Here is a 21,259-nt window from a genome sequence, read left to right on the forward strand (position 1 = left end):
TGGTGCAATTGTCAAAGTGTCTGGTTTGTGTTTCCCCGGGTATCCACTAGAGGTCCTCTAGTGGATACCCGGGGAAACACAAACCAGACACTGTGGTGCAATGGCATTGTGGGATGCTATTCAGTTATTTATTGGTTTAATGCCCTTCAAAAGTTTGGTGTCGGTAAAGTTTTATTACTGTTTTTGGAAGAAGTCTCTTATGCTCAACAAGGCTGGATTTACAGTATTTGATGAAAAATACAGTAAAAACAGTAAAATTGTGAAATTTCTATTTAATATATTTTAAAATGTAATTTATTTGTGTAATCGCAAAGCAAAATTTTCAGCATCATTACTCCAGTCTTAGTGGCACATGATTCTTCAGAAATCATTCAGATATTCTGATTTACTTAAGCGTTCTAGAAACACTTACTAAGCATGAAAGTTTGGCTGTCTGTAAAAATATACTGGTCAAACCGATTGGTATTGGTAACTTCTGGGTTTTCCTTGCAGTCCTCCTGGGAACAGGCTTCATTTTATTGTTCAGGTAAAAGTCAAGCTCCTCATTATAGGAGACTTGTTGAGTTTGTTGTCATTTTTTGGCAATAAGACTATCTTCGGAGATTATACTTTGATAAACATTTGACCAACTTGTACGTTTTTCACTCACCCGCCGCCCCTACACAACTCACTCGGCCTCAACTGGTTACAGTTTTTTCCAACTGCTTACACACAAAATCTTTTCATGTCACACGATTTTTGAAACCGCTCACTCAAAGTGCAAAACAACACACCAAATCTCCAAAACCATAAGCTATTTCTCAGCCTTTGACTCAATTGCATAAAACACTTTTTTCAAAACACTACAAACAATTCTCTACCTAAAACACAAATATTCTAACAGGAAGTGACTTGCTTTCCTTTTCTAAACACAGCCAATCAAAATGCTACACTTACAGTATTCACCAGGTCACACACTCCTCATATGTGCAAACACTAATTGCTTTACTGATCACTATCCAATCACTGCTTTATAGTATAGGCCTATAAATAGGTCAAAGGTCAGATTACCTGTTTTGAACAATGTATGCCAACAATGGACAGAGCCCCCACACACACCCAATTGTGTTCTCTACTGTATTCTGAAGAATATACTTTTGGTTTACATGTTCCCCCTCTCAGCAGATTACTTTCAATGTAGAACATTGTATTGAAATGTAGATATAAGCCTATGAAAGACCAAAGAGCTTTAGATTTAGAACAACAGTGTTTGCATGGTATGTCCTAAAATGTACTATTATGAAAGAAGTGTTTGCCATTAGATGTGTGCATGTGTTTATGGTATTTTGAAGGAGATGTGATACATTTTGCATTTTGTGCGTGCAGTTTTGGGAATTGTGTGTAGAGTTTTGAAAAAAGGTGACATAGTTTTGAAAACGTGTGTAAGCAGTTGGAAAAAACTGTAATTGGTAGAGGTTGGAGGTCATTATTTTCTTAACTCCACAGGAATAGGAATAAAAAAAAATCCAGGGATGAACCAATGCAAGACATCAGAGAGAGGTGGTTTCTGCTCCATTAGATTTGAAAGAGTTGTACCCTAAAACATGTTTTAGAAGAGATTCTTATGGGCCTTGAAGTCATGAAAATCCAGCAGTGAGTGTGGAAAAGGAATGCAGTGAAATGTGTTATTCTTACTGTTTATTGCTGAATGGTGCCTGGAGGAGAAAAACTTGCATTTCAGCGTGTTTATGTTAAAAAGTGTGAGAACAGTGAGCAAAAGGGATTTTTTTTGTGTGTGTGTGTGTGTCTGTGTGTGCGTGTGCGTGTGCGCGTGCGTGGTATCTCCACAAAGATGGCAATATCAAAAATCATCATCCATGTGGGGACATTTTTTAGTCCCCATGAAAAACAGCTCATATACTTAGTAATGTTTAAAATGTTAAAATGCATAAAGGTTTCTGTGATGAGTATAAGGTTAGGGTTAGGGGATAAAATTTACAGTTTGTACAGTATAAAAATCATTATGTCTATAGAATGTCCCCATAGAAACATGAAAACACAACATACCTCACTATACATTACCTATTTTTCCTGTCATCAACACTTTATGCTACTCCTGAATTTATAATGTACATACCCATGATTGGTGCTGTATGAACGTGTTTGTATGTGTGCGTGTGAGTGTTTGATTGGGCCATTCAGACACACACATTATTTGTGGTCTGCTGCCACTTAGTTCTGTCTGCTCCCAGCATTCATTTGCCCTCAGGCCATCTTTCACTATAGGGGTCAGTTAATCCACCGAGCCCTAGACTGGAATTTGCATTTTGCTTCAATGGATGAATCGTTGCACTGCTTAATATTCTCCACTGGGCGGCACTGTTCAAACTCTGTTCTCTAGAGACATACAAAAACATTTTGTTAACACCTGCATAGATATCTATTAGTAAAAATACATTTTCTCAACTTTTCCAGTTACTGGATTGTATTGTTGGCTCATGTATGATACACTACCATTCAAAAGTCTGGGGTATGTAAGATTAAAATTATAATAATAATAATAATTCATACTTTTATTCAGCAAGGATGCATTAAATTTATTCAAACTGTTGTGAAGTCAATATGCAACATAATATGTGATAATACATTTCTCAGTTGTAGTTTGGGGACAAATGTCTCACCAAAGGATAACAAAATATGACAACACCCCTCTTAATAATTTTTGTATATATTTTTGTTTTGTTTTCTGCTTTCTGTTAGGGGTAGTAGATATACTTATCATTAATTAGCTTTATATAAAACAGTAAAAGGAACTGTCCCTCAATCATTTTTTTGTCATTGTGAAGATGTTTGTGAGTATTTGACAGTGAATACTTAAAGGGACAGTTCATCCAAAAATGTAAATTTTGTCATCATTTACTCAGCTTCAAGTTGCTCCAACCCTGTATGAATTTCTATCTTCTATTGAACACAAGATAAGTTATTTTGAAGAATGTCGGTAACAAAACAGTTGATGGACCCCGTTGACCCCTTTTTTTCTCTCCATACTATGGAAGTCAATGAGGTCCATTAACTGTTTGGTTACCCATATTCTTCAAAATATCTTCTTTTGTGTTCAGTGCAAGAAAGAAATTCATACAGGGTTGGATCAACTTGAGGGTGAGTAAATGATGACAGAATTTTACTTTTTGGGTGAACTGTCCCTTTAAACATGTCTTTGTTGTAATGTGACATATATATAAAATTATTTTATTTTATTTACACTTTTCGTCATACCTTCCTATACACATCCATATACCTAATTCTTGATGTTGATAATAAAAGTTAATAGATTCTGTAAATGATGTGTCAATGCCCTCAAGTAAGAAGTGCATTGAACACTCAGTGCTCACAGATCATCTCCTCCTTTAATTCACACGGCTCTTTTTCAATAGCAGAATGACTGAGTCAAAGAGGTGAGCTTGTTCCAATTGGTCTCCGTCCGCCTTTTCTGCAGGTCTTGAGATGCTCTGCCAAAAGATGCATCTTTTAATAGGCCCCTGTTACATTTCCATTGGGTGTGCTTTTGATTCTGATTTGACTTTGATTTATATTGTTTTTTATCATGATTCAGGGATGCCTTGATCTAAAATATTAAGTTTTCTTTAGTGTATATTCAGCTGGGTGCTTTATAGTGTGACGCTCAGTGTCGTCGATTTCAATACGCATGCATTGTTTAGGAATGTTAAAGGAAACTGTTCCTCTACTGACACCTGTCAGACAGATCAATACATTGTGTGTGAAAGGTTAACCGTATATATATATATAACATTTTTGACCTAAGCAAAATGCCAGGAGCCAGGAAACTCACTCGGCTTGTCTGTTTTGACCCCGACTAGCTCTAAAACTGTTTGCATGTGTTTGACTAGCAGGACTGTCTGTTCTCTTTGTGCGCTCAAACATGTAGCAGACATTTTCTTTGTGGCTTTTGCTAGTGTGGTTGGCTATGCAAAGTTGCTAGAACATTTTCATAAATCTCTGCTCTCATATCGAAGACTCCTCTTCACACAATCTCACAAAAAGAAAGAATAATAATAAACAGATGGTACTTCTCAAAGCAGTGATCTCTTTTGCAATAATAATCATTTTCAACACTCCTGACTTGAGAAACAAGAGCGCACAAGACATGAAGTCTGTCTCAAATTGTACTTTAGTATTGTTCAAAAGTTTAAGTAATTTTTTTTATTATTGATTTAAAAGAAGCATCTTTTTTTGCTGCATTTATTTGACCAAAAAGGTCATAAAACAGTACTTTTGTTAAATATGTATAACATTTTCTATTAATATTGATAGTTTTTATATAATTTTAATATAATATACTCTTTTTTATTTATTTAGCAGTCATTATTCCAGTCTTCTGTGTCACATGATCCTAGAAATCATTCGAATATGCTGATTTGGTGCTCAGGAAACATGTCTTCTTATTATTATCAATGTTGAAACCGGTTTAATGTTTTGTGGAAACTGTGATACATTATTTTCAAGATTGTTTTGATGAATAGTTCAAACGTTTGAATTTTTTAATTTTGTAACATTATAAATGTCTTTAGTCTCACTTTTGATCAGTTGAATTCATCCTTGTTAAATAAAAGCATTTCACATTTAAAATCTTGAAATTTAAGGACGATTGTTGAATTTCTAATATTCCTGTTTGGTAATCTTGTTTTAAGAGTTAGTGGTTATTTATAGAGAAAGCGAATAGCGCCATCTAGTGTTTGTATGAAAAATACCCATGTGTCTTTTATTGCTCAAAAATAAAGCGACTACAATGTATTACTACAATCAATTAATAGCTGTGCTTTAATTATCATTTATTCTGATTCCTCAACAGTGGATATCACTCGTAAAGCTGTAGACATGTTTTGTATATAAAGTTTCCATTTTGTAATGAGTCTTCTGTACTCTTGATATTTTCCAACATTAAATTACTACATAAATGAATATTACATTTGATTAATGTTTAAAATCTTGTTCACTAGTTAAATCAGTTGCATAATAAAAGCTATTCTGTATATTGCTGTGTCCACACCACTGAAGTATATACACAAATTCCAAATTCCTTTTCTAACCCTGTCAATATAATAGAAAATCAAATGTACCTTTTGCAGATTTACGGTATTCACACATATTCTATTTTCATTGAAATTCTATTTTCCTTTGAAGGCTGTATAGTCACTTGGTGGTAGCCTATTGTGGTTTACATCTGTTTAATAACATTTGTGGAATCTTCATTATTTGTATCAGGATTGATAACTTCACTGATCATCTGATGATTATGAGTTGTGAAACTTAATTTAAATAGATTATAAAGATGCTCTTGAACAAAGAATTAATTTAGGACACTGAAGTGGATGTTATAGCTAATGATCATTTCATGTGCATTCATTAACGGTCAAAAGTTTGGAATATTAAGATATTGTTTTATGTTTTTGAAAGAAGTATCTTATGTCCACCAAGCCTGCCTTTATTTATTAATAGTTGTATTATTAGGGCCCGAGCACCGATGGTGCGAGGACACTATTGGAATTGCTCTGTTTATTATTAGGGCCCGAGCACCGATGGTGCGAGGACACTATTGGAATTGCTCTGTTTATTATTATTATTATTATTATTATTATTATTATTATTATTTTCCGCATTTGATCGCATTTTTGAGGGCCTAAACATGCACGAAAACTCACGAAAATTTGCACACGCGTCAGAACTGGCGAAAATTGACATCTGATATGCGTTTCAGAATTGGGCGGGGTAAAATGGCTCGATAGCGCCACCTATAAAGGTTCAACGGAGTGCGCCTCCCGCTACGTTTCACGTACGTGTACGAAATTCGGTACATACATGTAATGACCCAATACCTACAGAAAAGTCTCTTGGAGCATAGCCTTAAACACAACAGGAAGTCAGCCATTTTGAACTTCCTCTCTGATTTTTGTGCAGTTTTTGGCATTTTCAGGCCTCGTACTTTAACGAACTCCTCCTACAGTTTTAATCTGATCATCTTCAAATTTGGTGAGTGTAATCTTAAGGCCTTTGCGACGTTAAATTGCGAAGATCTAGAGTTTTCGTCGAAGGGCGTGTCCTCGGCGGCCTGACAAATTTTGATGTTTCGCCATGAAACAGGAAGTTGCTGTAACTAAGGCAAACAATGTCCAATCTGCCCCAAACTTCACACGTTTGATAAGCGTTCTGTCCTGAACACATGACCATGCTCAAATTCAGTTACAGTCATAGCGCCACCTGCTGGCAACAGGAAGTGACATGTTTAACACCGTTTTGGACTCCTAATTAACATATACAAAATTGCCAGCAAGTGCTAAACATGTTAACACCATACTAGAAACATGCTAAAACATGCTAGCAAACATTAGCTAAGTGCTAAAGCATGCTATTACTGCAATTAAATAGGAATTTGCTGTAACTCAGGCATTGAATGCCCAATCTGCCCCAAACTTCACACGATTAATAAGAGTTCTGTCCTGAACACATTTACATGAGAATATTCAGTTATAGTAATAGCGCCACCTATTGGCAACAGGAAGTGACATGTTTAACACTGTGATGCTGTACTAGCAACATATTAAATAAACCATTGAGTTATAAACATGTTAGAAACATGTTAAAACATGCTAGCAATTCTTAGCTAAGTGCTAAAGCATGCTAATGCAATGAAACAGGAAGTTGTTGTTACTCAAGTAGGCAATGTCCAATCTGCCCCAAACTTCACAGGTTTGATAAGAGTCCTGCCCTGAACACATCTACATGAGAATAATCAGTTAGAGTAATAGCGCCACCTGCTGGCAACAGGAAGTGTCATGTTTAACACCATTTTGGACTCCTAATAACATATAAAAAATTGCCAGCAAGTGCTGAACATGTTAACAACACACGGGAACCATGCTAAAACATGCTAACAAACATTAGCTAAGTGCTAAAGCATGCTATTCCTGCAATTAAATAGGAATTTGCTGTCAGGCATTGAATGTTCAATTTGCCCCAATTTCACACGTTTGATAAGAGTTCTGCCCTGAACACATCTACATGACACTTTTCAGTTATAGTAATAGCGCCACCTACTGGCAACAGGAAGTGACATGGTTAACACTGTGATGCAGTACTAGCAACATATTAAATATGCCATTGAGTAATAAACATGTTAGAAACCTGTTAAAACATGCTAGCAATTCTTAGCTAAGTGCTAAAGCATGCTAATGCAATGAAACGGGAAGTTATTGTTACTGAAGAAGACAATGTCCAATCTGCCCCAAACTTCACATGTTTGATAAGAGTCCTGCCCTGAACACATCTACATGACAATTTTAAGTTAAAGTAATAGCGCCACCTACTGTCGACAGGAAGTGACACGTTTTAAACTGTGATGCATTGCTAGCGACATATTTAATATGCCATTGAGTTCTAAACATGCTAGAAACATGCTAAAACATGCTAGCAACACTTATCTGAGTGATAACGCATGCTATTATACCCATGATAAAGGACATTTTTGTAACTGACTTTGACATACTACTCCTATTTTTACCTACTTAAATGCACATTGCCCACCGTGCTCTGTCTTCCTAAAGCCACCGGGTGGCGGTGGCACGGGTGCGAGGGCCCTTTCATCGCTGCTTGCAGCTTTAATTATTATTATTATTATTATTTTCCGCATTTAATCGTATTTTTGAGGGCCTAAACATGCACGAAAACTCACGAAAATTTGCACACGCGTCAGAACTGGCGAAAATTGACATCTGATATGCGTTTCAGAATTGGGCGGGGTAAAATGGCTCGATAGCGCCACCTATAAAGGTTCAACGGAGTGCGCCTCCCGCTACGTTTCACGTATGTGTACGAAGTTCGGTACATACATGTAATGACCCAATACCTACAAAAAAGTCTCTTGGAGCATAGCCTTAAACACAACAGGAAGTCAGCCATTTTGAACTTCCTCTCTGATTTTTGTGCAGTTTTTGCCATTTTCAGGCCTCGTACTTTAACGAACTCCTCCTACAGTTTTAATCTGATCATCTTCAAATTTGGTGAGTGTAATCTTAAGGCCTTTGCGACGTTAAATTGCGAAGATCTAGAGTTTTCGTCGAAGGGCGTGTCCTCGGCGGCCTGACAAATTTTGATGTTTCGCCTTGAAACAGGAAGTTGCTGTAACTCAGGCAAACAATGTCCATTCTGCCCCAAACTTCACACGGTTGATAAGAGTTCTGTCCTGAACAAATGACCATGCTCAAATTCAGTTACAGTCATAGCGCCACCTGCTGGCAACAGGAAGTGACATGTTTAACACTGTTTTGGACTCCTAATAACATATAAAAAATTGCCAGCAAGTGCTTAACATGTTAACAACATACTAGAAACATGCTAAAACATGCTAGCAAACATTAGCTAAGTGCTAAAGCATGCTATTACTGCAATTAAATAGGAATTTGCTGTAACTCAGGCATTGAATGTCCAATCTGCCCCAAACTTCACACGTTTGATAAGCGTTCTGTCCTGAACACATGACCATGCTCAAATTCAGTTACAGTCATAGCGCCACCTGCTGGCAACAGGAAGTGACATGTTTAACACTGTTTTGGATTCCTAATAACATACAAAAAAGTGCCAGCAAGTGTTAAACATGTTAACAACATACTAGAAACATGCTAAAACATGCTAGCAAACATTAGCTAGGTGCTAAATCATGCTATCAATGCAATTAAATAGGAATTTGCTGTAACTCAGGCATTGAATGTCCAATATGCCCCAAACTTCACACGTTTGATAAGAGTTCTGGTCTGAACACATCTACATGACACTTTTCAGTTTTAGTAATAGCGCCACCTACTGGCAACAGGAAGTGACATGGTTAACACTGTGATGCTGTACTAGCAACATATTAAATAAACCATTGAGTTATAAACATGTTAGAAACCTGTTAAAACATGCTAGCAATTCTTAGCTAAGTGCTAAAGCATGCTAATGCAATGAAAGAGGAAGTTGTTGTTACTCAAGAAGGCAATGTCCAATCGGCCCCAAACTTCACACGTTTGATAAGAGTCCTGCCCTGAACACATCTACATGACACTTTTCAGTTATAGTAATAGCGCCACCTACTGGCAACAGGAAGTGACATGTTTAACACTGCGATGCATTACTAGCAACATATTAAATATGCCATTGAGTTATATACATGTTAGAAACATGTTAAAACATGCTAGCAATTCTTAGCTAAGTGCTAAAGCACGCTAATGCAATGAAACGGGAAGTTGTTGTAACTGAAGAAGGCAATGTCCAATCGGCCCCAAACTTCACACGTTTGATAAGAGTCCTGCCCTGAACACATCTACATGACAATTTTAAGTTAAAGTAATAGCGCCACCTACTGTCGACAGGAAGTGACACGTTTTAAACTGTGATGCATTGCTAGCGACATATTTAATATGCCATTGAGTTCTAAACATGCTAGAAACATGCTAAAACATGCTAGCAACACTTATCTGAGTGATAATGCATGCTATTATCCCCATAATAAAGGACATTTTTGTAACTGACTTTGACATACTCCTATATTTACCTACTTAAATGCACAATGCCCACCGTGCTCTGTCTTCCTAAATCCACCGGGTGGCGGTTGGCACGGGTGCGAGGGCCCTTTCATCGCTGCTTGCAGCTTTAACCCTTTAGGCGCCAGAGGTTTTTTCCTAAAACGTTTGATTTTGACATCTTAATTTCAAAAGCCTATATCTTAAAAGTGATAAAAGATAGAGACTTTCTGTAAATTAGAGAAATATTAAGGATGACCCAATGTTTATGTAGGGATTTAATTTTCCCATCTAATTTGCATATAATGACGTCATATGGTGGCGGCCACCTTGGATTATAGAATTTTCATGAAAATTCACAAGTTTAAATGATAAAATGCAGCACTTCTTTCCCCAAAAAATGTCCCTCACCTTCTGTATGCTATATTGCACAATACTGAATGCTCAGGTAAATAGTAAGTAGTAAACAAACTGTGTAAATCATTACTAATAAATAGTAGAAACAAACCGAATGCATGTAGTGGTTGGCCTTTTGCTGTAGAGATTTTCCATTTACTACAGTAGGCACTCTGATTATATATATATTACATATATATATATTATTCATATGACACACAAACACAAGTAGACAAGATCTGTTTAGTTGCCCTGTGTCACACCGCCTCTGCTCCTGCTACGAGCAGCGCGGGCGCGGCCAGATCTGCCTCGCGCGCGCGCCGAGTGCGCACAGCTCGGACTACTGTCATTGTGACTCTCCACCCTGCCCATAACTGTCCTATGAATACTTTGACCTCATCTAACATAGCCAGTAGCTTTAGACAAAGTCTCCACCACAATAATGTCGCCGCGATTGCGGAGAGGCACGGTCAGAAGATAAACTACATGGCTAGCGCGGTAAAAAAATCTCCCGCCTCGTTCCCCACAACAATAACACACCTGCTAACTTCGCGATGAACACTCCGACCCCGGGAAACATTGTTCCCACCACTGACATCGGGCAAAGGACCATCTACATTGGGCAAAGGATTCACCGTTTGTGCTTGGTGTAACGTACGGACTATACTTTCACTTTCATAATCACAGTCAACTTCTGAAGGCAGATATTTCCCTTCAGAACCAGGGTCCGCGAATAGAAGACCCAACACTTCATTCTGGGTAAGCTTTATTGATGCAATTAGATAATAATAATAATAATAATCTAATGCAAATACTCGCTGACGTTGACAATATTGCTCTGATAAAATGGCTCACTCGCACACTAGCTCCGCTTTTGTTCGCGCTGATTCAATGCGCTCTAGCTCGAATATTTTGTATAAAAACATGACGTTTTTTTGAGTCTGGGATGGAGTATAACATGTCTGCCAACTAGTGGATGGGAGGTTGAAGGAAATGTGACACCCTATTTGACAAAATCGGCCGTTTTATTCAGTGCCGCATCTTGTCGAGTAAACTCGACCGTGGCGCCTAGAGGGTTAATTATTATTATTATTTTCCGCATTTAATCGCATTTTTGAGGGCCTAAACATGCACAAAAACTCACGAAAATTTATACACGCGTCAGAACTGGCGAAAATTGACATCTGATATGCGTTTCAGAATTGGGCGGGGCAAAATGGCTCGATAGCGCCACCTATAAAGGTTCAACGGAGTGCGCCTCCCGCTACGTTTCACGTATGTGTACGAAATTCGGTACATACATGTAATGACCCAATACCTACAAAAAAGTCTCTTGGAGCATGGCCTTAAACACAACAGGAAGTCAGCCATTTTGAACTTCCTCTCTGATTTTTGTGCAGTTTTTGCCATTTTCAGGCCTCGTACTTTAACGAACTCCTCCTACAGTTTTAATCTGATCATCTTCAAATTTGGTGAGTGTAATCTTAAGGCCTTTGCGACGTTAAATTGCGAAGATCTAGAGTTTTCGTCAAAGGGCGTGTCCTCGGCGGCCTGACAAATTTTGATGTTTCGCCATGAAACAGGAAGTTGCTGTAACTCAGGCAAACAATGTCCAATCTGCCCCAAACCTCACACGTTTGATAAGAGTTCTGTCCTGAACAAATGACCATGCTCAAATTCAGTTACAGTCATAGCGCCACCTGCTGGCAACAGGAAGTGACATGTTTAACACTGTTTTGGACTCCTAATAACATATAAAAAATTGCCAGCAAGTGCTTAACATGTTAACAACATACTAGAAACATGCTAAAACATGCTAGCAAACATTAGCTAAGTGCTAAAGCATGCTATTACTGCAATTAAATATGAATTTGCTATAACTCATGCATTGGATGTTCAATCTGCCCCAAACTTCACACGTTTGATAAGAGTCCTGCCCTGAACACATTTACATGAGAATATTCAGTTATAGTAATAGCGCCACCTACTGGCAACAGGAAGTGACATGTTTAACACTGTGATGCAGTACTAGCAACATATTAAATATGCCATTGAGTTATATACATGTTAGAAACATGTTAAAACATGCTAGCAATTCTTAGCTAAGTGCTAAAGCACGCTAATGCAATGAAACAGGAAGTTGGTGTTACTGAAGAAGGCAATGTCCAATCTGCCCCAAACTTCACATGTTTGATAAGAGTCCTGCCCTGAACACATCTACATGACAACTTTAAGTTAAAGTAATAGCGCCACCTACTGTCGACAGGAAGTGACACGTTTTACACTGTGATGCATTACTAGCGACATATTTAATATGCCATTGAGTTCTAAACATGCTAGAAACATGCTAAAACATGCTAGCAACACTTATCTGAGTGATAACGCATGCTATTATCCCCATAATAAAGGACATTTTTGTGACTGACTTTGACATACTCCTCCTATTTTTACCTACTTAAATGCACATTGCCCACCGTGCTCTGTCTTCCTAAAGCCAACGGGTGGCGGTGGCACGGGTGCGAGGGCCCTTTCATCGCTGCTTGCAGCTTTAATTATTATTATTTTCCGCATTTAATCGCATTTTTGAGGGCCTAAACATGCACGAAAACTCACGAAAATTTGCACACGCGTCAGAACTGGCGAAAATTGACATCTGATATGCGTTTCAGAATTGGGCGGGGTAAAATGGCTCGATAGCGCCACCTATAAAGGTTCAACGGAGTGCGCCTCCCGCTACGTTTCACGTACGTGTACGAAAATCGGTACATACATGTAATGACCCAATACCTACAAAAAAGTCTCTTGGAGCATAGCCTTAAACACAACAGGAAGTCAGCCATTTCGAACTTCCTCTCTGATTTTTGTGCAGTTTTTGCCATTTTCAGGCCTCGTACTTTAACGAACTCCTCCTACAGTTTTAATCTGATCATCTTCAAATTTGGTGAGTGTAATCTTAAGGCCTTTGCGACGTTAAATTGCGAAGATCTAGAGTTTTCGTCGAAGGGCGTGTCCTCGGCGGCCTGACAAATTTTGATGTTTCGCCATGAAACAGGAAGTTGCTGTAACTCAGGCAAACAATGTCCAATCTGCCCCAAACTTCACACGTTTGATAAGAGTTCTGCCCTGAACACATGACCATGCTCAAATTCAGTTACAGTCATAGCGCCACCTGCTGGCAACAGGAAGTGACATGTTTAACACTGTTTTGGACTCCTAATAACATATAAAAAATTGCCAGCAAGTGCTTAACATGTTAACAACATACTAGAAACATGCTAAAACATGCTAGCAAACATTAGCTAAGTGCTAAAGCATGCTATTACTGCAATTAAATAGGAATTTGCTGTAACTCAGGCATTGGATGTTCAATCTGCCCCAAACTTCACACGTTTGATAAGAGTTCTGCCCTGAACACATTTACATGAGAATATTCAGTTATAGTAATAGCGCCACCTACTGGCAACAGGAAGTGACATGTTTAACACTGTGATGCTGTACTAGCAACATATTAAATATGCCATTGAGTTATATACATGTTAGAAACATGTTAAAACATGCTAGCAATTCTTAGCTAAGTGCTAAAGCACGCTAATGCAATGAAACAGGAAGTTGGTGTTACTGAAGAAGGCAATGTTCAATCTGCCCCAAACTTCACACGTTTGATAAGAGTCCTGCCCTAAACACATCTACATGACAATTTTAAGTTAAAGTAATAGCGCCACCTACCGTCGACAGGAAGTGACACGTTTTACACTGTGATGCATTACTAGCGACATATTTAAAATGCCATTGAGTTCTAAACATGCTAGAAACATGCTAAAGCATGCTAGCAACACTTATCTGAGTGATAACACATGCTATTATCCCCATAATGAAGGACATTTTTGTAACTGACTTTGACATACTCCTCCTATAGTTACCTACTTAAATGCACATTGCCCACCGTGCTCTGTCTTCCTAAAGCCACCGGGTGGCGGTTGCACGGGTGCGAGGGCCCTTTCATCGCTGCTTGCAGCTTTAATTATTATTGATGTTGAAAACAGTTGTGCTGCTTAATAATTTGTTGAAACCGTGATAAACTGTTTTTCAGGATTCTCTGACGAAAAGAAAGTTAAAGAGAACAGCATTTATTTGAAATAGAAATCTTTTATTACATTATAACTTTTGATCTATTTAATTCATCCTTGCTGAATAAAAGTATCAATTTCTTACCGTCCCCAAACTTTTGAATGGTAGTGTATCAACATTGATAATAATCAGACATGTTTCTTAAGCAGATCAGCATATTAGAGTGATTTATGAAGGATCATGTGACACTGAAGACTGGAGTAATGATGCTGAAAATTCAGCTTTGCCATCACAGGAATATATTACATTTAAAAATATATTAAAATAGAAACACAGGTCCTTTAAATTGTAATAATATTTCACAAGATTACTGTTTTTACAGTATTTTTTCTCAAATAAACGTGGCCTTGTTGAGCATAAGAGAATTCTTTTGTAAAAAAAATCGTGTTACAAACTTTTCACCGGTAGTATACAGTATGTCTCTAAAATATGTGGTTATTATATGAATAATTGTGTGTTGTGTCTTCAGGCGTGTCATGGCTGTGGGACTGGATCGAAGTGTGACTGCAGTGGGGTGAAAGGAGAGAAGGTGAGTGTTTATCCACAAACCTCCACATGTATATAAGCTGCGTTCCATTCGACATGGTCTCTACGTAGTGTTCATTGCTCCCTAGTCACTGAGGATGGGATATCTGTTGAAGTTCACTTCACTTGATAAAATGTGTTTATTCGGAACACCGTGCAACATCATCACATTCGGACTAAACAATTGAGTCACGCATATTAGAGAAGTTTGTGGTATGATGACTTAATATATTTCTTTAAATAAATATAATAACATTTACCAGTACATCTATGTGTAGGCTGCCTATGTACATGTTTATATAAACGTGTAGTTATTATTAATTCATATAAATTGTCAAAGTTGAAAACACTAAACTGAGTGATAAATGTCTATTGGGATGTCTAGTAAGAAAATAACTAACTTCATTAGATTTAACTTTAATCATGATGGTTGCACTGTAACGGTCTCATCACACACCTGTGTACACAAACAACACCTGGACTAAATAAACTGAATTTAGTAGACTTAAATAAATGCTGGAGCCTCTAATAATTTTAACTGCATTTATTTTAGTCAAACTTTTTACAGTACTAGAGTGATGTGCAATAACTGGTGGATACACTTCCCTCTTCACTTCCTGTGAAGTGATATGACTTCCCCCTATTGCCGTTTACAGTGCCTTCTAACTGAACATGTACAATCCCTTTGGATTGGAATCTCACTGGTGGAATACCCTGTGAAGTCCAAGTCCACTTCATAGGACATTTATGGTCGAATGGAACGCACCTGTAGACTGATGTCCATAGGCTCATTTAAATGTGTTAACGCGTGTATGTTGTTCTAGTCTTTTCAGTTGGCCTAGCTATATTCTTGAGCTGCACGATTAATCGTTAAACTCACACATTCTAATTCCTAATAACAACGATTCCCCTCTCTTTTGAACCTTTGACAAAATCATACCAGAACATTCAAATCTGCTGTTGTCATGTTTAGGTATGAAACGGCATCAGTCTTTTCAACCACACAGTATCATTATTTCTGTGTTACAAATATTCAAATAATTACAGAAGATCTGGGATAAAAGTTTATAGTTCGGATATAAACACTGATGTCTATGGTAGCTATCAAAATCACCTTTTAACTCTTTCCTCGCCAAACACTGAATTTTCAGAGTATCCGTGTTTTGGGTGGTATGAGATAGGGGGCGATATTATCTTCTGAAAGAGGACTGAATCTCCATGCGAAGACGATGCAGAAACAAGCGGTATAATATGTAACCATATGCATAATATGTTAAATAACACGATCACCAACATTAAACAGCATATGAATCAAAACTGCCTAATGTTACTGAATGAAATGATGACCCAGGTCGAGCTATAGGACGGTGCAAGCATTAGGGGTGTTGATGGACTTGATCTACTCCATCTGTGTTTTGATCATCGTTCTGAATTCAATCTGGATGTAGTCTTTGACAAAAATGTGAATTTCTCAGCTTTTTGCTTAATATGTAACTTTTTTTATGAAACTTACCCATTTTTAAGTGTTGTTAAAAAAGAAGCTAGTATAAAACAGTTTTTTTTTTTTTTAAAGCAGAGGCTCTGTTCTTTCTTTTTGATATACAGCATTGCATGTTAAGATATTCATACAACAAAATATTCGGGGGGGCATGAAATTTTGTGAAAATGATAAAAAACGATGGCGATGGCTAGAAGCTTTAAAAAAACTGTCGGGGAACGAGTTAAAAGTAACTTCGATCTTCAAATAACAATAAAATGATTACATTGTTATGCCACTAGGTGGCATTGTGTTAAAAACATAAATGAATCATTCATTTTTAGATTTGTTCAAAAACACAGATTCTTCCATTAATGATACAAATATTTGAGTGAGTCATTGAATCATTCATTCAAACTGATTTTTTAAAAATAATTATTTCAACTTAATTAAATATTTAAAAAAACGGCAGCAATTAACATTTTATTAGAACCTCTAGTAAATTGCATGTTATTTTTTAAATTGTCTGTTCAGAATCGTAAGAGAATTGTTATCTCTATTTAAAACAACAAAATGTGATTCTCAGTTTATCCAGAATCGTGCCGCTCTGCTATATTCATTTGTCAAACATAAGCCTGATTACCGTATTATTATTTTTTATCTGTGCCTCCAGAAGTGCTGCACTGGGTAATGTATCACTTTATGCTTAGATGTTAGCAGTTTTAAAGACTTTACATGACACCGTTTTCAACTAAAAACGGAAAACTTTTTATGCGTTTTGGCCGTTCATGATACCACAATACCGCTATTGTCTCTGTGAACCACCAAACGCAAATTAGTTTAAAAAAAAAGAAAAGAAAAAGAAAAGGTACATTTCATGCATATTACGTGTTCAGTCTATTAGGCGTGTTCAGTCTATTAGACGTGTAGTGTTTCTTTGCAAAGTGACATCGCCAACGACTGGCCTGACATGTAAAATACAGCGTTTTTAGTCGTTTCCAAAAAATATATATATATTTTTTTTTCTATGTGCATTGTTTCATTTTTTTCTAATTTATGTGAACTTCTCTGTTCATCCTTAATATCTTTGGTCTCTTTTATGTTGTTCTTGAAATATTTTCCTAACTCTAATGACAGGGTGATCGAGGGTTTCCAGGTTTATCAGGACAGCCAGGTGTTCCAGGTTTCCCTGGACAAGAGGGGCCGATTGGACCTCGTGGAGAGAAGGTCAGTGGTCAGGCCATTATGATATTCATATAATCATATGCATAATAATAGCTGTTCAACCAGAATCTGTTATTGATCAGCTATACTGTTGCTTCTATTAAGACGGGACCTTCTTTCTTTCACAGGGTGATGATGGACCTTCAGGGCCATTGGGGACCAAAGGAATAAGAGTGAGAGTTTCTCAGTAATAGCCTCTGGCTCATAATGGATCCACAGTTATCAGCAAATACTGACTGTGTTTTTGCAGGGAATTTCTGGATTGCCGGGCTTCCCAGGAACACCAGGAATCCCAGTGAGTGAATCAAGGAGGGCTTTCTTAAATATATCACCTTATGTTGGCCGTAAGAAGTAATGAATCAAATCCAAATAGAAAATAGTTGACAGTGAAGTTTATTAACTATTTAAATGTGCACCGTTGTGTAGATCAAATCATTAAATTATGTCTTCATTATTGACATAGTTTGCAAAAAAAACCTCATCGCTATGGAATAAACTAATTTGAAAAATGAGACCACAGAGTGGCCAGAAATGCTTTAAAGTTAATGTGGCATGTATTTACATTTGGTAAAACAGCAAAGACCAATTTGCCATTATTAAACCAGAATACATCAGAGAGTGAGTATGTCTGTTTTGTTAAACATCTGCTTTGTAAACTTATGTTGTAATATATTTTACTTTATATATACTTTTCTGCACTGACTATATAGCAGACCGATGTATACGTTTTCATATTTTTGTAACTTTTAGTTTGCACATTGTTTGGAGGGAAACATATGGCAGGATGTAGAATAACATGTTAGTAAATCAATTTTTTTCTTCTGTATGATTAATTGAATATGAAAAAACACTCGTTAGTTGCAGCCCTAGACAGACATACAGTAGATACAGGTCTTTTATGCTGACCAAGGCTTCATTTATTTGATTAAAGATACAGTAAAACTAGTAATATTGTGAAATATTATTACAATTTAAAAATAATTTTGATCACGTGATCCTTCAGAACTCAATCTAATATGCTGATTTGGTGCTCTAGAAACATTTATTATTATCAATGATGAAAACGATGATGAAGATTCAGGATTCTTTGATGAATAGAAAGTTCAAAATAACATTTATTTGAAGCATTTATTTGATATAGAAATAGTAGCTCTTTATTTTACAGTCCTGTTAACCATGAACGTACTATGTACGTATTATAGTAATTGCAATAAGTGGGTAATAACTAGGTACTAATCCTGAACCTCTAAACCTAACCTTAACCCATGTACCCATGTATATTACTCAGTACTTTCTTAGGTAATTACACTGTAAGTACACGTACTGTAAAATAAAGTGCAACCAGAAATCTTTTGTAGCAATGTAAATATCTTTACTGTCACTTTGATTAAATGAATGCGTCCTTGTTGAATAAAAGTATTCATTTAAAAAAATATATTTTTAATCTTTTGAACCGTATGTGGTAAACAGGCTGTATTTTTTTCGAGCACGGTCTCTGAAATCATGTAAGGCTCTCTTGACATACAGTAAGTGTGTCAATCTGCTGTGCTGTCGTCTGTCTACGTCTTGCCTCGCATTCTAAATGTTAATAGTTATAAGATTGTATGTGCTGTCTTTGACTGACAGGGTCTCCCAGGACAGGATGGCGCACCTGGACCCAGAGGAATTCCAGGCTGTAACGGAACTAAAGTATGAAACACTTCAAACAACATGCCTTCATCGGTTTACGGACAGGTCGAATGGATAAAATAAAAAATAAAATAAAAAGAGCAAACAAATATAAATAAACTATTTTTTTCTTTACAGGGTGAAAGAGGATTCCCAGGAAGTCCAGGCCTTCCAGGTTTAGAGGGTCGAATAGTAAGTATTGCTTTGTCACATTTCAAATTTGCAAGCATACTATCATGGACTCACTCACAGAAGTATTGAACTCATTATTCTATAAATAATGAATACTTTCTTGTCTCCACAGGGTTCAACAGGTCCCATAGGACAAAAGGCAATTATTTAATTCCATATTTCATTCCACTTTTTCCTCACTGTAGTGTGGCACATGTGTGTGTGTGTGTGTGTGTGTGTGTGTGTGTGTGTGTGTGTGTGTGTGTGTGTGTGTGTGTGTGTGTGTGTGTGTGTGTGTGTGTGTGTGTGTGTGTGAAATGATGTTTATACATGCCTTCTCTTTTCTCCTGTAGGGGGAGCCTGGGGAAGTCATAGATGAAAATAGAATTTCAGAAAATGGGGATCCTGGCTTTGATGGCATACCAGGCTCAAGGGTGAGCATTTACAGATTAATCAGCAACAGAACCCGAGTTTTTCCAGATTACAGTAAATCTCATGTTCTAAATGTATCTTAAATGAATACTTATTATATAGAGTTTTTAATACTTTAATCAACATGGGCATGGAAAAATATGGATTCTTTATGCAAATGTATGTTTATTATTAGTAATATAATAATAATAATTCATTACATTTATATAGAGCTTTTCTCAGCACTCAAAGCGCTTTACATAGAAGGGGGAATCTCCTCAACCACCACCAATGTGCAGCATCCACTTGGATGATGCGACGGCAGCCATATTGCGCCAGAACGCCCACCACACACCAGCTTACTGGTGGAGAGGAGACAGTGATGAAGCCAATTAGTATATATATATATATGGGGATGATTAGGAGACCATGATGGACAGAGGCCACTGGGCAAATTTGGCCAGGGTGCCAGGGTTACACCCCTACTCTTTCGAAAGACATCCTGGGATTTTTTGTGACCACAGAGAGTCAGGACCTCGGTTTAACGTCTCATTCGAAGGACGGTGCTCTTTGACAGTATAGTGTCCCCATCACTATACTGGGGCATTAGGACCCACACAGACCACAGGGTGAGCGCCCCCTGCTGGCCACACTAACACCTCTTCCAGCAGCAACCTGGTTTTCCCAGAAGGTCTCCCATCCAAGTACTAACCAGGCTCAACCCTGCTTAGCTTCAGTGGGCAACCAGTCTTGGGCTACAGGGTGATATGGCTGCTGGCTGGTAAAACCATACTCAACATATAGCATTAAGACATATAGCATGTCTCAAAGGTCATAGATGTTTTTCAAAGAACTTGTTCATGTCTATTAGACGCATGAAAAAAGACACATGGCTCTTGAAGTTTGTTCATATGTATAATCGTTAGGGGAGGCGATAGACGATGATCAGCTGATAGACGTGATACGCTGATACGGGTGCATCAAGAGGATTTTACATTTCCAATTAATGTATTACATTTATTATTATATTAATATAATAATTAATTTGCCCTGGAATCATTTTATAGCGCATCCCCCCATAACCGACGAGCTTCGAGGAAAAAAAAAGATTAGTTAGATTAGCTTACTCATTTCAAAAACAACTTGTTTAAGACAAAATACTTCTCTTGTAATTTTTCACTACTTATGGGCCACAAGAGAAATATTAAGAAAATAAATTAAGACAGTTATATACCGTTATCAGCGCGTTGAAGTAAATTCAGCTCTCATCATCTCTGAGAGAATATGCACTGTTAATTCAGCGTCAGATGTTTTTACTTTCACTTTCTGTAGTGAATAATTGACTGGGGTTTGTTTGAGACTTCTCCACCGGCATAACTCTAGAGCAAAGTTTGCACATTGCTTGTGTGATATCCACTAACTCGCCTTCGTGGTTTGAAATGTGAATATTTCCAATATTGTGGGAAAATTTCCTTTATCAACAATTGCTCGCAAAGTGATGGACCAAAATGATCATCAATTGATATTTTAAACTCGACGTGCTGCGGTGATAACCTAAATGCAGACAACTTTTGTCTTGTCGAAAGAACAATCAGACATCGTTTTTTTGTATATATAATATTTCAATTTTCTGTTCAGAAGACCTTTTTCATTCTCCATTTTTGTTTGCTGCTGCATCCTTTTTCTGTTTATGGCTGCATCTTCATTT

General features: G+C 37.3%; 1 protein-coding gene across 2 annotated transcripts in view; it reads left to right on the plus strand.

The window, feature by feature from the left end:
- The window catches only part of col4a5 (collagen, type IV, alpha 5 (Alport syndrome)), a 68,033-nt gene that overhangs the window by 20,895 nt on the left and 25,879 nt on the right, over window positions 1–21,259 (plus strand). For both annotated transcript variants that reach the window (XM_079605260.1, XM_079605261.1), the window contains exons 2-9: window positions 14,545–14,604; window positions 17,215–17,304; window positions 17,430–17,474; window positions 17,552–17,596; window positions 18,928–18,990; window positions 19,108–19,161; window positions 19,274–19,300; window positions 19,494–19,574. In XM_079605260.1, the coding sequence (XP_079461386.1) occupies window positions 14,545–14,604; window positions 17,215–17,304; window positions 17,430–17,474; window positions 17,552–17,596; window positions 18,928–18,990; window positions 19,108–19,161; window positions 19,274–19,300; window positions 19,494–19,574 (465 nt within the window). The remainder of the gene's footprint in view (window positions 1–14,544; window positions 14,605–17,214; window positions 17,305–17,429; window positions 17,475–17,551; window positions 17,597–18,927; window positions 18,991–19,107; window positions 19,162–19,273; window positions 19,301–19,493; window positions 19,575–21,259) is intronic.

Source organism: Phoxinus phoxinus, assembly GCF_949152265.1.
Source record: "Phoxinus phoxinus genome assembly, chromosome: 2".
NCBI classification, from domain to species: Eukaryota; Metazoa; Chordata; class Actinopteri; order Cypriniformes; family Leuciscidae; genus Phoxinus; species Phoxinus phoxinus.